This window comes from Megalopta genalis, chromosome 8 (assembly GCF_051020955.1).
Source record: "Megalopta genalis isolate 19385.01 chromosome 8, iyMegGena1_principal, whole genome shotgun sequence".
Lineage (NCBI taxonomy): Eukaryota > Metazoa > Arthropoda > Insecta > Hymenoptera > Halictidae > Megalopta > Megalopta genalis.
Genome location: NC_135020.1, coordinates 6,987,145 through 7,005,260, shown reverse-complemented (window position 1 = coordinate 7,005,260; position 18,116 = coordinate 6,987,145). Strand labels below are relative to the sequence as shown.

At 37.2% G+C, this 18,116-nt stretch overlaps 1 protein-coding gene across 1 annotated transcript; it reads left to right on the top strand.

Annotated features, from left to right (window-relative positions):
- The first annotated feature begins 158 nt into the window (after positions 1-158).
- LOC117225154 (uncharacterized) lies at positions 159-16,497 on the top strand. The gene is made up of 4 exons (XM_033478481.2): positions 159-365; positions 446-608; positions 3,256-3,533; positions 13,523-16,497. Exons 1-3 carry the CDS (start codon positions 224-226, stop codon positions 3,521-3,523), a joined length of 573 nt encoding a protein of 190 aa, XP_033334372.2. The 5' UTR covers positions 159-223; the 3' UTR covers positions 3,524-3,533; positions 13,523-16,497.
- Positions 16,498-18,116: the final 1,619 nt, after the last annotated feature.

Sequence of the window (18,116 nt, the reverse complement as noted above, 5' to 3'; positions counted from 1 at the left end):
ACCGTAAGGACGTCCACTCGTTAGGTGTCAATGACAAATGGCTCGTCGATCGTCGAACGTGTTCGTTCGGTGGGGTGGCAGGTCCCGCCGCCGCGGCGGGTGTCTTCCTCCGATTTCGACGGTGAAGGGACCCCGACATATAAAAACACCGTGGACCGTCGACTTTCTTCGACTCGTGTTTTCGTCTCTCCGCTCGGACGCTTCTGAACGAATCCCCGTCGAAATGACGTCGCGGTTCCTCTCGGTGGCCATTTTGTGCGCGTTCTTCCTCGATGCTTGCCCCGCGAAGCCCGCGGAAGTGCTCGCCGATGGATCCTCGCAGCTGAACCCGCTGGAGCAACAGCTGATCAACGCCGTAGAAACTGGTCGGTCCTCGCGTGAGCGTTGCTCGAAACGTCGGCTAACAGTCATGTGTTATCATCGTGTATATCCTTTCGGTTCGCAGACGCGAAGAGAGCACAACGATCTCCGCAGTTCGGATTCCCTGACGGCGGTTTCGGATCTTATCCGGATTACGACGGCGACGGCCCCTTCGATGACGGCATCAGACGCCATCGCCATAAGCACAGGCCCGAGGGATGCGGCGAGTTCGGCTGCGGTGGAGAAGGGTAAGTCGCGTCGCACGGTTGGATCAATTTTCTTTTTTAATCAAATCGGAGTAATTTGTGCTATTTTCGGATTAATCGACAACCGGTCTAATAATAATAGTAAATGCTCATTAACCGTGGTCCGATTTACACCGCGTTTCAGCTGTTCGAAAGTAGACATTGCAAGACACTGATGATTGTGACACTTTCGGGATTAAACATTTCTATTTTCTACGACCTGTATAGATGCAATCTTGCATTCTATTTAAATGCGGTAATTATCTCCGACGTTCCATCATTTTAAATTCTCTCTAATTGACGCTTAGATTGTAAGCAAAAATGGACAATTTGGGAAGAGGAGATACGATTATTCGAGCATTGTGGCCTGTTTTTATAGTTACCGATTGTCAACAACTATAAAAACGAGATGCAAGCCTCGAATAATCGTATCTCCTCTTTCCAAATTGTCTATGTTTGTGCGCATACTGAGCGCGAATTAGGGAGAAATTATTGTACAGTTGCTCACGAAAGTATTCGAATATTTTTCGAAACGGAATATCTTCCTAAAAATTGGACCATATTACTCGAACTTTTTTGTGATAACAGAATTACCAGTTTACTAGACAATGTGCAAACTTTTTCAAAAATTGCAAATTGTTTGAAACGATAAAAAAATAAGAAAGTCGGGGTTTTTTAACTTTTTCATCTGAGCCGAGAACAATTGTTTAACGCTAACCCTACCGTATACTAAAACTGCTAAACTTGTGTTGTTTTATGAGAATGACAAGACTGAATTTGTTTAGACCCCTCCTTATTTCTGTTAGAACAGAAAGTAAATTAGAAAGAAATTAGGTTAAGGAATATTAATTCAAAGTATTAAGAAATTTATTCAACCATTTCCCACTAATGCATACTTACAATTTCAGCAATATTAAAATAAAAAAGGGGAAAACGGTCATTTTGATCTGGTGTTCGTTGGTATAGGTTTAGTGTTAAATGTTAAGGCTTTCGTCGAAATCGTCGAACTGCAGGTATTAAAAGATTTAAAATTGCTCAGATTTCTTAATAAAATTGCATAAAATAAATAAAAAAGAGAGATTAGTGGAATAAGCGATAAGATATGCTAAATATCCTGAAATTGCTTCGTCACCCTTACTTTCCTCGAAGTCTGAGCAACATGTTTTAACTCTTTCGAGATGGATTTTTACAGCAATATGACATAATAATTTGTATTATGATACAGAGTATTATAGGTGATGCGTGTGTGAATAACAAATAGTGTCTAACAGTGCGCGTTAGGTATAACAAATAATAGATATGTTTGTAAAACAAGAATAACAATAATCTAATCAACGATAGTAACAAAACAGTTACTAACAAACGATAGTAACGATGAAAAACAGCAATAACGAAACAACAACGAATGAAAATATTGCGGCGATACGTCTGCTATCTGTGTCGTTTGACCGTTTAACGCTTTCTGAAGTTCAGAAACTCGTCATCCCAGTCGACGAGTTTCTGAATTGCTGCAAGAAGGAAAGGGAAATTCGTTTCTCTTGAAGACGAAGGGAGAATTATCCCTCGTAAAACAATTTTGGAAAAAGGTCGTCGTCCGTGAGGGCTCTCCAACGACAAGGCCCAGCATGTGGACATTCGTCACATTTACGACGGGTCCTTGAGGCCTGGCCGCATATGGCACGCACATGGGAAGGTTAGAATTTCCGCGTCCGAAAATTCCTGCCTCCCGCGTTGCGGGTCCGCTACACTAATATTTATGAATTTGATCTACCATAAGCTTTGTAGCATTTATAATATGAATGTGTATGAACAGCTGAATGACATTTATATATGTATAGGGTGTTTCATAATTATGTTAACATCCGGAAAGGGGCGATACCTGAGGTCATTTGAAGTAACTTTTTCCTTTACAAAAATGTTCTCCGAGGCATCGTTAAAGAGTTATGAATGAAAAAACAGTGACCAATGAGAGGCGAGCTCAGCAGGCGCGAGGCGGCCGAGCCAATCAGCGGAACTGGACGTCGACTGCTCGTTAGCTCGGCCGCCTCACGCTAGCCGAGCACGGCGCTCATTGGTCAACGTTTTTCATTAATAACTCATTAACGATCCCTCGGAGAAAATTTTTGTAAAGGAAAAAGTTACTTCAAATGACCTCAGGAATCCCCCATTTCCCGAAAGTGCTATAATTTTGGGACACCCTATATATATATTACGAATATGATATAAAATCATAAAAATAATATAAAAGGTAGATAATTTCTTCCACTATACTGTTTATTTTAATCAGCGCCGAGAGGGTTGAAGATATATGTAATAATTTTTCGAAAATTGTTCTCTGGAGCAAACGAAGCCCGTTTCCCAAGCAAAATCAGAGCGCAGTCGGTCAAACGACACTTTCGCCGAATCGATATCCGAGAGTCAGGAAACCGAATGATTCTCAGATAATACTCCTTCCTTACACGTTGCGAGTCCGCTTCAGTAGAAATCGATAGAGGCGAAATCTTGCATTGTAACCAATGTAACTGTTCTAACCGCTTTATTACTCGAGTATTCGTATCACTCTGCTTAGTTCAGATAGTAGGCTCCACTTTTTTCGGTTCAAGACTGAGCTGATTCATTCTGTATGACATCTGTTGCATCGATTTTGTAGATTTGGGCCACTGCCAGGTTATTACCCTTCAGCCGGTGGCTCTTCGCAGGCCACAGCCCAGGCTTCTGCCGGGTCTAACGGAGGACCGTTCGGAGGAGGGTCCGAAGCTTCGGCGTCCGCAGGTTCCTCCGGGAGTGGCGGACCCTTTGGAGGCGAAGGAGGTAGCCAAGCAAACGCACAAAGCGCCAGTTTCAACGTCGGTCCGTTCTCCGCCTCGTTCAGCATCGCTGAATCCTCATCGGGTGCTCAACAGTCGCAGATTTACTGAGGCTTCTCCGGTCAGTACCAATTAATTCGACGGAATTTGCGCATCCATTTTATGTGTACATTTATTTTTTGCTGATCGAGCTGTCCCTTTAAACGTCGAGTCTAGACCTCGATCGTCGATGCTTGGCGAACTTCGTCTACCTGTCTATCCGTCTTAATAGACAGATTAATACCCTTGAATAATACCCTAATACAGATATTAATATCCTTTGCACTCGAGTGGCGACTCCGAGGCGCCATTAAAAATTGTTATGTCACGTTTCGAAATAATTTTATTAATCAAATTTGTTCATATTTAAATATTCAATTTCATATGTATAAAATGCACTAGGTCATAGAAAATGGAAAAACTATTTTAAATTTTGCGTTAATTCGGCTTCGAGAGTGCAAAGGGCCAACCGTTTGAGGCCCGGGGGACATTGAGAAAACATGGAGAAATGCCGAACAGCGCTTGTCTTAAGACGCGTATTATTAGTTTATAAATATTTCAAGTTTTGTTCGATAAAAATTATTGAGAAGATAACAATGAAATACGAAATGCGTTAATTGTATTGTTTGCATAAAAAAAGCGATGTACGCGCGCCAGTAAAGTTGACCGCGCTACATTGACAGTCTGTGAGTTCACCATCAGTTAGCTGTCCATAGCGTTTAAATGGCTGGGATTTCGCGACACAAAATCTAAACAGCGCGATCGCGCTGCTTGGGACTCGAACGTTTCAATCTGGGAAGGCAAATTCTACCCTGTTACGCGGGACATTTATTTCCGACTCCTAAACCTTTCAAAGGCTATAGCCGGATAAGACGGGTCAAATGTGGCCGCTGACCGAATTGATTTCTGGAAACCCTATCTGGAAAGTTTTAAATCGGCAGCCCCGCCACAAGGGTAGCTACAAATTCGATTTTTCGAATAGACAAATTACGCTCTATTTCCACTGTTTTGTGGAATGTCAAATTATGAACAAATTCATGAATCGTCTAACCTAATGCTGCACGAAGCTGTGATTTCTTTCAGAATTTGCAAAATCAATTCTTTTCAGAAGTTCGGAATTTAAATATGCTGATTTTATACTGAAGCTATCGAGACAGAGAGAGAGAGAGAGAGAGAGAGAGAGAGAGAGAGAGAGAGAGAGAGAGAGAGAGAGAGAGAGAGAGAGAGAGAGAGAGAGAGAGAGAGAAGCACCACATTTATATTTTCACAGTAGCAATGTCTTACTATAATTGCATTAAATTTGATTGCTATTATTTAATAATAAATTGTATTATTATTAATATAATAATAATATAAATAATATAATAATAATATAAAATAATAATATAATATTATAACATTATTAAATATAATTAATATTATAATTAAAGAAATAATTAAAGAGAAAGATGCTCGAAGAAATCCCTTTAACGAGCATTACTACACGCGTATTTATGCCAACACGTGGCTGAGTGTGTACATACGGTCCGGCCCGTGTGTCATAATCGAGCATATTAATCTCGCTCGCAGAGGTCAAGCACAGGCTGTGAAACTTAACGAGGCTCGCGTGCAACCGAGACGAATCGGTTCGACGCGAATCGGTTCTTCCCGCGATTCCCTCCGGTGCGAAATGCCTGAGCGTGCGCGGTTTTCACTGTTAACGTGTCGAGAACGGTCGCCAGTTAGCGTCGATTAATTGACACGTTTTTCCTTTTCATTGGCAAGCGAAGCCTCGGCGCGCGTTCCGAGAACCACGCGGTCGGACGACACGCGAGGCGATTCGATTAGAATTGTGCGACCTTCGAAAATTCAAGTGGTTTTCACGGGAACTATGATGAAAACAGATCTCTTTAGACCTCTTTCTCGCTTCTATCTCCAATAGAATTGAAGAGGTTTCGAGTATAGATTCTTTGAGATTCTGGTGTTTAGACTAGAGATGCGACTATCGCGATTATCGATATTGCATCGATATCTTTTATTGATATACATATAATGGTTATATCGATAATATCGTTGAAATATCGTTAAAGCAAACGGAGAGGCTGATCGTAGAGGTTTAAATCGAAAATTGTAAATTCTATATTATAAATGGTAAATTCTAAATTGTAAATTTTGCGAAAAAAGAATATTGCAAATTGTAAATTCTAAATATTAAATTGTAACTTGTAAATATAAAACATATAATAATAAAACATAAATATGTACACAATATATAAATGAATAAATTAGTCCAGATTCTGGATCTGGATGATAATACAGGGTGTCCCAAAAGTCACTCGCAATTGAGAAATGAGAGGTTCCTAAGATCATTTCAAGTAACATTTTCCTTTACAAAAATGTTCTCCGAGGCGTCGTTAACGAGTTATTAATGAAAAACAGTGACCAATGAGAGGTGAGATCGGCTGGCGCGAAGCGGCCCAGCCAACGAAGCCCAGTTCCGCTCAATAGCTCGGCCGCCTCATTGGTCACCGTTTTTCATTAATAACTCGTAAATAAAGCCGCGGATTGCATTTGCGCTAAGGAAAAAGTTCCTTTAAATGACCTCAGAAACATCTCATTTCCTGATTGCGGGCGACTTTTTGCACACCCTGAATTTAGGCGAGAAGTCTTCAGAACCTTAGATCCTACCAGACTCTGTTAAACTAATAAAGAATTTTCGTATCGAGTTCGAAGTATTATTTCAGCTGAATTAGTAGATTGAAACGAAAATGAAATCGTTTACAAAAGGAGCATATTGTAGCCAAAATTTGATTAAGCAATTGATTAAATGAAATATCTGATGAAACATTTGATTAAATAATAAAATCATTACACTTTGTATAATCACAATTGAATGAGGCATTTAAGCAGCTATTTTTTGGTGGACGGTAGCACAAAAGAATTGAAAAAAGTTCGTGCAACAATCTTGAATGGATAAGCGATACATTACTATTCGATACAATTCACAGTCTCGAATTTATGGCTCTAATCTTGCGACCTCCTTTCTACGTTCAAGAACAAGCCGTAAATCCAGACGGGCAAGCCGGGTTAACGAACTTCGGCCATTACGAATTTACAGGTATTATTACGAAAGACTCAGCCGCCTCGCTTCGGGCGTACAACGCAAACATCTGTCTGTCTATCGGTTGCACGAAAAGAATGCCGATCTTCGGTATCCGCTTTCGCGATGTCCATTGAATCTCTGTTTTGTCCCTGAGCGAGGCTTCCCGTGTATAATAAAACTATGCTTGTATTGGACCACCCCAATCTAGCTTGTTTTAACTTCTAGAAAAATATAATTTTGGATGGAATTTTCAAGTGGGAGAGATCGGGATCGAAAGTAACGATAATACGGGAAGAGGTTTTTCATTCATTTTTTATTTATTAATTTATTATTAATTTATTATTTATTTATTATTATTTTATATTATTATTTTTATATCATATTATTATTTTACATTTTATTTTTTTATTTAATTATTTATTATTATTTTATTTACTTATTTAATTTTTTATTTATTCGAGCCTTGCGTCTCGTTTTTATACTGTAATTTAAAACCTAATAGAGTTATTGTCACAAGTTTTGAACGCGTCTCAGCAATGCCAATTTTTCTCTGGCCTTCGAACAATTCAATAATTATTTTTCTCTCGGATTCAGTTAGACGTCGCATTCTCTCTGACATTCTAATTTGACATTGGCAATGCGAGCTGCACTTGACAGTCTTTACCTAGAAACTAATGATGTTTGAACATGCTTGTTTGTATTGTAAACTTCGCTTATTCTGAGAAATCCGACTGTTCTTTAACGTTAGTCACAAACGTTCGTTTTGGTTTCTGAACACCGTGTTAAATGGCAGATCTTTCGCAGGCACATGATATTTTCATTTTCAAACGTCCAACGGTCCTGTGTGACTTTCAACGTTTGAATAATGTTTTGAAGATTGAGAGAAACGTTCGCGTGTGTATACAGGGTGATTTACGGAACTGTAACAAGGTATATCTTCGTTTTGGTTCGAGTTAGGAAAAAATCTTAGAGGAGCAAGATGAATGCTTTTAAAGAGATCATAATGTGAAATAGTTTATCCGTAGGTGGACGCGTAGAGGTCATGTAAAGATCATCGAAATGGATACTTAAATTCTTTTTTCGAATATATCGAATCCTTTCTTTACTCTGCTGAAAAAAGTGTTACAACAATTTAAAAGATTTTTTTTTAATTTCTTCATGATGTTGCATTACATTAGAATTATTACATTATTTCATTACATTAGAATTATTACATTATTCCATTACATTAAAATTATTCCATTATTCCATTACATTAGAATTATTACATTATTCCATTACATTAGAATTATTACATTATTTCATTACATTAGAATTATTACATTATTCCATTACATTAGAATTATTACATTATTCCATTACATTAGAATTATTACATTATTCCATTACATTAGAATTATTACATTATTCCATTACATTAGAATTATTACATTATTCCATTACATTAGGATTATTACATTATTCCATTACATTAGAATTATTACATTATTCCATTACATTAGGATTATTACATTATTCCATTACATTAGAATATTTTCAGCAGAATAGAACACCAGCACACGGTGCAAGGATAGTTACACAATTCCTTACACTTACATATGGCGATAAGTATTTCAGTACACGTTCTCCAATACCCAGAGAGCCTCGTTCGCCTGATCTGAATCTTCTAGATTTTCTTCTCTGGGGGACACATACAAAAATAAGGTACACGCATATCTTATTAATTCAGTAGAAGGTCTGAAAGAACAAATTATAGTTCGTTGCAGAGCAATAACCAAGCAAGAACTTAATTCCGTAATGAAAACGATTAAAAAGCCTTCAATGAAATGTGTTTAGAATGTAATGGGAAGATGTTCGAACATTTACTTCGATAAAGACATTATTTCAAACAGTGTTACTCTCACACTTTCTTACGCAGAATAAAGAAAGGATTCGTTATATGCGAAGAAAAATATAAGTATCCACTTTAAAAACAAACGTCGGTGATCTTCACATGACCTCTACGCAACCACCTACGGAAAAATTATTTATTTCACATTATGCCCTCTTTAAGATCATTCATCTTTCTCCTCTAACATTTTTTCCTAACTGGCAACAAAACGAACGTATAGCCTGTTACAGAGTTCCGTGAATCACCAAGTACAGTAAATAAGTAATTTCCGTTTCATTTACAAGCCTTTGTTTTATGTTAATGCTTAACACTCGAACGGCAAAATCTGATCATCAACGATTGGCAATTACAACCCCCTTCAGATGCTTGACGATGCTTCTTACCTCGACCAATCTAATATCTTTTCAATCCTTATATATTGTGCTATAATCATCTGTTCTCTTCTTCTTTAGCTATAGCTAAATAGTTAATATAATATTTTGCGAAGAAACGTCAAACAACCAGTTTTGTGCAAACAATTTATCATAATTTCATTAAACGCACCGTAACCTTTTGTACTCGGATGGTGACTCTGGCACACTATTCAAAATTGTTACATCGAATTCCAAAATAATTTGTGTATTATCAAATTCGTTTACATTTTCATCTTTTTTTTTCGCAATGCATGCGTCGCCTGTTGCTATCGTAGCTCGTTAGGTTCGCGGTGGCGATATCACGAGCATTGAACCTTGCGGAGGGCTCTCCGAAGAAAGTCGAAGTTCCGAGGGTTAACGAACTCGGCGAATTAGAGGTGAAAAGGAAGGAGTCCGGTCGCCTGTCGGATCGCGAGCTCTCTCGCGCCGGCGTTGCGGCCAGATCGCAAGAAACCAGGCGGAACATCTGTCCCGAGGAGAGCACCGGCTCGGCCCAGCTCGAAGATGCAACAATCTTTGCTTATATGTCACTTTTGTCGAGTGGTTTTGACGTCTCTTTCCCTCCTTTCTTCGTTTCTCCCCTGGCCACGCATGGTCTCGTCGGTGGACGCACACGACAGAAGCGAACCAAACAACGACGCGAAACCCAGACACCAGCGCAGCGTACGCGCGTCGATTATTCAAATGCACGCGAGCGTACGCGAGAGTTTGAACGTGCGCTCGCGCGCGCGCGCTCGTGTGCGTGCGTGTGTTCTCTTGCGTAGTGTGTGCGAAGCCCGCGGAACCTGTGCGAAAGGGACGTCGTAAACGCGCGCGCTGCCCGCTATTGTCCTATTGAGCCGTGCTCCTTTTGGTACGGTGTGAAAAAGAATGGACAAAGGGAAAATGAATCTTCTTGGTTCTCAGGCGATCGGCAGACGGCCAGACGGGACGGATTAACTCGTTTTAAAGGGATCGGGACGCCATATTGTCGGTCGGGGCCCGGTAACTCCGGTACCTACGGAATCGAGCAACGAGGCCCCTCGGACCCCTCCGCCGCTCCGTGCCCTCGAACCGGTCTGTTTTGATTCTGAAACGCGCCTACGCGCGCGGTCCACGAACTCGCTTCTCGAATCCGTTTCACCGACACGGTGCACGGTTTCACTGAAAACGTCTGCGAAATTCCGAAAAACCGTGTTTTCTACGTGAAATCTGATTACTACTTCGACGTGTTATTTTCGTCGTTGCTGCAATGGTTGCATTTCCTTGACATCAATAACTTCCTAGCTGAAATAAAAGTTCATAATTGTGTGCCGACTTGGGGAAACTTTATTTGAAACGAAAATAAAAAGCAATTATTTGAAATAATTGTTCAATACTGTAATGTGTTCAATGCTGCCACTTGGAAGCAAGAATAATATCGATCCATTTGAAAATAATATTTCAAATAATGTAATTGCAACGGTGATCACAGGCGTCGAGACAATTATGAAATGATATGACACTCGTTATTTGTGACGATATTTTATGGAATGTTATTTCAAATGTGTCCAGGTCTGTCTGTATATTTATTTTTATTATTATTATTTAATAGTAAACAGGCTGGAAGTTCTTTGTTTTATGTTAATGCTTAACACTCGAACGACAAAATCTGATTATCAACGATTGGTAATTACAACCCTCTTCAGATGCTTGACGATGCTTCTTACCTCGACCAATCTAATATCTTTTTAATTCTTAGATATTGTGCTATACAATCATCTGTTCTCTTGTTCTTTAGCTGTAGCTAAAAAGTGTAATATAATATTTTGCGAAGAAACGTGAAACGATCAGTGAATAGTTTTGTACAAATAAGTTATCATAGTTTCATTAATCGCACCTTAACCTTTTGTACTCGGTTGGTGACTTTGGCATAAAAATTTGGCATAAAAAGACCATTAAAAATTGTTACATCAAATTCCAAAATAATTTGTATCTTATCGAATTCGTTTGCATTTAAAAAAAAAACTGTGATAAGCGTAACTGTTGTATGACTCACAAGATTCAATTGCAAACGCATAAAATATAGTAAGTCATATAAAATGAACTATTTTCGATTTAGAGTTAAAATGGCTTCGAGTGCAAAGGGTTAAAATATAAATTATAAATTTCTAGTAGTGATGCTTACTTTGTACGCATGAAATGTCGTTAAAACAATTGCTAATTGTCTTTGACAAGAAGACAGATAAATAATAATACCACTTTGTAAATGTTAATGTGAAAAGGGAATGATAAACGTTATTTATATATATATTTTTTAAATTTATATTATATTATTTTATAATATTATTATAATATATTATATAAAATGTATGTTTTTAATATATTTTTATATATTATATATGCATATAATGCAGATTACTCTACGATTTGTTTCGCGGAAGCAGCTAATAAAATCGCTCATAAGCAGCTTTCAATTGTTTTTAACGTAGAATATTCTCATGTATGTGGTCTTTATCATTTGAAAATAATCACGGAAAAATTTAGAATATATTTTGAGATCCTCAAATTTAAGATGTAGACCTCGAGTATCCTTCGAAAAATAACTTTTTCAATGAGCCGCGATCCTGTGGATTTTCGAAAACATTAGATGCGATTAAAAAAAATTAGATTCAGCCCTCTGTTCGCCGTGCCGGTCCTGACGGAACTCGATATGCAAATCGCCCCGAGTCTCCCTGTTAGGGGTCATCCGGGAAGGGTTAAAGGTCACAAGTGGTTCCACGTCGTACATTTATTTATGTTCGGGACTATGGTCGGGGGAATGTAGATTTTGGCCTACCCTACCGTGAAAGAGCCAAGTCCAGTTATTATTGCGTGCAGCAAACAAACTCTGACTATATTTAAAGCGCGCGCGCGCACGCGGCCACGTTAAACTGCGCATTATATCTCGCGGTAAGAGTGTCAACAAAGGATAAACATTAAAGTCAAATTTCGGGGATCGATTTCCATGTGGTACAATGTTCAAATTTTTGTGCAGATCCGTTGCTTTTTCTTGGGACAATCTACATTTTCTAGCTGTATTATTATATTAGAAAAAAAAACATTTTTTAATTATGAAATTGTGCGAGGAAATAAATTAACTGATTATGAAGGTCCAATTAAGGATTAAAGTCTATTGAATACTCATTTGTGGTACCCGTAGGTTTCATAAAATTTTCAGCCGATATGTTCCGAGTAATAATATGTTTAAAGAACAATATTCTGATCCACAGAAGTGCTATTATAATTTTTATTAAATCAAATTTCAGCGAAATTATCAAGCTCAGTACAATTATCATTGGCCAAGGAAATGTAACCTAACCCGTTATCCTGTAATGCAGGGCCTGGCTTGTTATGAAGATTTGAAACATGATTTATTAAACATGATTATTATTCGCGTCTTTTAAATCGAAGTAAAGTTCTATCTTTTTATTATAAATATTTGGACGACATGGAAGTAAAGGTTGGCAAAAAACAAATATAAATGATCTATCTCACGTAGGAATTTATTAGTGACAAGAAAGTGTTAATGAACATAGCTGTAAAAGAAATCGTAGTGAAAGACAGAGTTGGGCATTTTATTCGAGTGATGGATGAGAGATAAAGACTAAAGATAAAAATAATTTTTTCGATACTGTCAAATAAATTTCCAATCGAATAATCTAGGTAAAAGTTTATCTGAACAAGATTTTATTCGAATAAGAATTCATTCGTTCAGGAATTTATAAGCAAAATAATCGATTCGAATAAGAATGATAGAATATAAAGTGTTCTTTTTATAGCTCATTGATTTATTTATTTCATATTCCTTTTTTTAAACGAATCGGAAAGTTTACTACTTTTTGATAGATTATCCATCACGGATATTACGCGTCACTGACTAAATAATCTTTCTACGGCTACAGAGGAATTTATCAACAATTTTATAATTCTATAAATACTTGAAATTTACGTGATCCTGAATTTCTGAACTGTCAACAATTATTCGCATTATAATTCTAATAATTTTACAATCTCTATTCGAATTACTTATTCAATTAAAGTATTATGCAAATGATTTATTCGAATAATTTACGACGAATATTTGTTTTTATTTAATTTATTTAATGTCGCATCTGCTTAATAGTAATTAGCGACCACTTGTGGGATAAAATTTGTATGGTTACATGTAGCATAATATACAATAGTTTTGCATTACATTTTTACATTATTTTCTTAATCAAGTCTTCGTAACTATATAATTTCGCTAAATAATTTGGTTTCTCCTAAGCATGACATAACTTTTGCTGTTTGTTTGCAGTTGTCCAAATATTCTTTGATAATATATCCGGCATTTTTACTTTTTCCTGATATTGTTGTACACTGGACATTCTATTAGGATGCGCATAACTCTAAGCTCAGTGTGTTACAATTGTTACAAATTGGTTTGTACGACGAATTATTCTCGCATAATTATTATCGAATTATTCATATAAAGTATCCGATGTGTGTGTGTGTGCCGAAGTCTGGTGCAAGGGTATACATATGAATGAAATTCGTGACCCCCCGATTGTTTTCTCAGTGCCAAATGAAAGACGTTCTCGCAAGGATCGGTTTAAATGCCCGAGTCAGTAGACATTTAACAGGAAACTCGTCTAGCACGTTCCCTCGTCTATAAAATCGCTAAAAATGCTCTTTTTGTTCCACAGGTCTCTCTCACCGGCTGAAGCACCTCCCGACTCTAATTTATTCGAGCACCGATTCGCTACGATCGTCGATTCATGGCAGCGGTTGGCCATTGTTTACAAACATTCTACGTCACTAGGTATAAGCAAATGAAGCAGCAGCAGCAGCAGCAAAGGCGGCAGCAGCAGCAGCAGCTTGGCGTGAGAGGAGACGGAGGAAGAGGCCCTGGGCGCACGCACGCACCACCCTCCATCTTTGAAGATTTCCTGGGAGCGAGTTCCCTTTGTCCGCGCGGGCAACCACCAGATGTTCTCGCAAATAAAACCGACAAAATATCGCGACGCTGCATCCCAGATACGGGAGAAACGAGGACCGGCGTGCTTGGGCGGAGAAGGACCGAGGAGCCGAGCTGAGGGCCCGAGCTGAGAGCCCGAGGATTAACAGCACAAAGGGAGGCCAGCGAGCAGAGGGCTCGCCAAAAAAAAGCGAACACCGAAAATTCGGATCCGAACCGAGAGAGCCGTGCAATGACCGGCCGATCTGCACACGCGATCATCCGCGCGGGCCCTGTATCATCCTGCTCGCGATCCGATTCCGCCTGCAACTTTCTCCTGCCGAGGTTTCGCGCATAAAATCACCTAATATGATACGTGCCCGCAATTTTGACCCCATCTTGAAGCAGTGGCGTAGGCAATACGATAACAGATAGATACAGCAGATGAGTGTCGATGTAAAAATTTTGTTTATATATCTTTGGACGTCGTTCTTTATAAATTCGCTCACACACAAACACAACTGTAGAAAAATGTTTATTCGAATATGGGTGTTTCTAGCAGATTTGGGAATTACTCGGATTGCTTCGAACAAATATTTATCTGAGATGAAATAACTTTGATATAATCTTTTGGTCGAATGCTCTTTTGTTCGAATAATATATATATTATATTATATTATATTATATAATAAATAAATAAATAAATAAATATATATATATATATATATATATATATATATATATATATATTTATTTATTTATTTATTCGTGCAAGAATTCTTGAGAATCCTCTATGTAAGATTTCCATTATTATTTTTATGTTGATACCGCCACTGTATTTATTAAATTAACATGGATGGCCGTGCAGGTTACATAAACTACGTTGATTTTGTGAGATTTTTATGGTCATTGGTTCGGCAATAAATGTGTCACAACGGGAAGTACTATGCTCGAAGTACTCGTAAAATTCGCATCGCAAATTAGCCTCTATTTACGGCAGGTATCGGCTAAAGCTCGCAAGGCAATTGCCTCGCAACGTCCATCGTAATTGCGCAGCGTCTTCTGTCTCAGGATTTCTCGATTCATCTTGGGTAGTTCCTTTATGAGCACGTGATCCTGCTCCTATCGCATTTTGAGTAACACGTGTACTACCGTCCATGCGCATGCAAGTACGTGGGCACTTGGTGCAACCTAATCGGACGCTTTTTATCGTTTTCAAAAGTAATTTATAAACGCTGGAAAAATTTTGTTCACTCCACTTTAGGTTCTACATTATTGCAAAGAAGATACGTCTTTCTAGAATTTTTCAAATATCCACAGCAATTTCACGCATGCCTGTTGAGTAAATGTGCTGCAGAAGAACACTGTAGATTACGCTATGCTCTTAACCCCTTAACGTACCATTATTTTCGCGGTTACTGTGATTAGAAGTATTTCGATCGCAATAATTTCTTAGAAGCGAAAGAAAATTGCCTAAATTTACTTGGATGCTTAAATATTGATGACACGAAATTATAATTTTATTCCAATTTTAAAGGACAGAATAATAATAATAGAACAGGGTTATAATAAATTTTCATGATGTGTAGGACTTATCGAAGTACGACAAGGTGGTTAAACATAAACTTTAAATAATATACTTCTACATTTCTTATTCCTCCTTGACACTTGAATGGTGATTCATTTAGTCTACGGTTGTGCAATTGGTCGCAATATGAAGCATCTGGATAAAACATCATTATAAATACGTTTAAAAACGCTATGAACAATTACTTAAATGAATTTAAATGTTTCCAACCGTACGCCTTCTAAGTGTTAATTTCCAAAGTTTCAGTGTCCAACGTGTTTAATAATATTTGAAGTGCAAAGTGTAACATTCAAAGTTTCGAAAGCTTGCGTCTGATAATCTTATATTCAAAGTAGAAAAGTGTATTCAACATTTGCTGACGTTTGCTTAATGAAAAGCAAGAAACAGTGGATCGATTAGAAATATTTAATTGAGGTATCCGGTAATTTTAATATTTTTAAGGGAATTATAAATGTCTAAATATTTAAGGATGATAGTGCATATACACGAGTTTTAAAATGTTTGTAGGTAATGACGTCCCCTTGCTTTGAAATCGTTTTCGCGGCGCCACCTTGACATAGCTCACATTGAGCTTCTTGTTTCCTTTTACAGTAAATTCTCTCTAATCTAAGATATAAATAATGTATAAAATATAAATAAAATACAAATAATAATAAAAATCTATATATAAATGGAGAATTTGAGAAGAGGTGATATGATTATCCGAGCCTCGTGGCTCGTTTTTATAGTCGACAATTGTCAACAACTATAGAAACGAGTTGTGAGGCTCGAATAATCGTATCTCCTCTTTCCAAATCGTCCATTTTTGTGCACAAGCGTCACTTCGAGAGAATTTACTATACTTGGAAAAATCAGTAGAAATATTCTAAACTCTAAACACATTGACGATGGAATGGAATAAAGCGAGAAACTTCATGTTCAGTTCTTGCCTGATCTCAAAATGTGAAAGAAGAAGTGTGTCTTCGTCTAGCTTCACAGTGGTGAACGTTCTCCTTCGATAAAGGTTACACGCGTAAACCTTCTTCTGTTTTTATAACAGGAAACTCTAACAGAATATTTTATAAAATGTGACCAGCTTTTTATTACATTGTGAAGCTAATAATAATAATAAAGAATTCTTTACAAGAGAGCAATAAGATTCTATTTACACTTCATTCTTACAAGTTAATACCTAAAAATATATGTATGTAGTCTGTAATTTCCAATATTAATTGATTATTAGCGAACGCGTAAGTGAAACACAATAAAATGCAAACCTTGGTGCTTTGGTAAAAGCGTGGTGACAGCCTCAGTGAAAATTACAACTTTCCAGTTACTTCCAGTTAACGACAAAGAGACTTAATAAAATTTAATTTGCATAGAAACTCGCAATTTATTCATCATTTTAAGAATAGAACAACGTTCTGAACATTCAGAAATCAGATAATCGGAAATCCGGCAACGAGATTGCTGGATGAATTAATTTATGATTATACAGGTATTACTTTTAAACGACATGCAGAAGTTACTCGTTCTTGATCAGTCACACGAAACGAATCCGATAAATTAGTCTTTTCATGCATCCTATAAATACTTTAATCCCGTTGGAACGTAATTTTCACATCGTGCTTATCACCTGGGAAGCTTTCACCGAAGACCTCCGTATCTGATTAGATCTGCTTTCTATAAAACAGATTTAAAAATCCATCTTCGCATAAATATCACATCAATAATATGAAATATTTTCCTTCTTATCTTTATTATAATTTTTAGAGACATTTATCTAAAATTCTCTTGTTCGTAAGAGAGCGAATTATCGTATAGCTTCATCGAACAATGTACATTTGGAACATACATGCCGAAAAGGTTAGGGGTGTTTCAGTATTTTAGAGCTAGCAATGATTTCTCTCAAGCTGGATATGACAAACATACTAATACTTTCGTACAGTTAATTGCGTATATGTATATTAGTCATTTAAAAAAAACACTGGACGTTAGAATATTAAATTGAAGGGATTAAGAAAAAGAATTAAATCTTGGTAGCAATTAAAAATTAAATTTTGTCTCGACCTAGAAGAATTTAATAACGTCCACATTTACAATTAGTAGATTACGTATGGAATCATTATCAGGAGTCTGATTCGTTGTTATAGTGATTAAAATAAGGCAAATACTTGAACGACTAGGTACATGTACTAATAGCATTTACTTAATATTTCCCAATATTTTCGTACCCACTACTAATTGAAGACAACGCATAAGAAATCTATTATTTGCTTTCACTTATACTTCGTAATTACAATATTTTGCATGAATTTACTTTTTTATGCATGCAAGTCTCGGTTTTGAACACGTATTGGAGATACTCGTCTAGTTAGTATATCCATGTTTTAATTCATGTACTTTTGAATACAATGACACACGCGTATCGAAACATACGCTTTCATATGTATCAACATCTTAATATGCCTTTGAATCTTATACATATATATGGTGATTATATATGAAAAAATAAGAAAAAAATTTAGTATAACATTTTTTTATCCGGAGTTCCGTTTCAAAAAATCGACTTTAATGTCTGTTCATTTTTGTAAAGGATTTAACTGTGTCATCAATTTTTCTACTGCCTGTTACTCAGAAGAAATCAGCTGAGAAAAGTGTAGAACCGCTTCCCACCAATCCACCCATATTAACGCCCTCGCAGAACTAGTGTAAACGCGTTTCCCTTATTGGCAGAAATGATCCTTTCCTATTGGCCCCAAATTAACCGCCCTAT

Coding starts and splice junctions, on each gene's coding strand:
- LOC117225154 (XM_033478481.2), top strand. CDS start 224: ATGACGTCGCGGTTCCTCTCGGTGGCCATTTTGTGCGCGTTCTTCCTC. Junction 366..445: donor GATCAACGCCGTAGAAACTG/GTCGGTCCTCGC, acceptor TTCGGTTCGCAG/ACGCGAAGAGAGCACAACGA. Junction 609..3,255: donor TTCGGCTGCGGTGGAGAAGG/GTAAGTCGCGTC, acceptor TCGATTTTGTAG/ATTTGGGCCACTGCCAGGTT.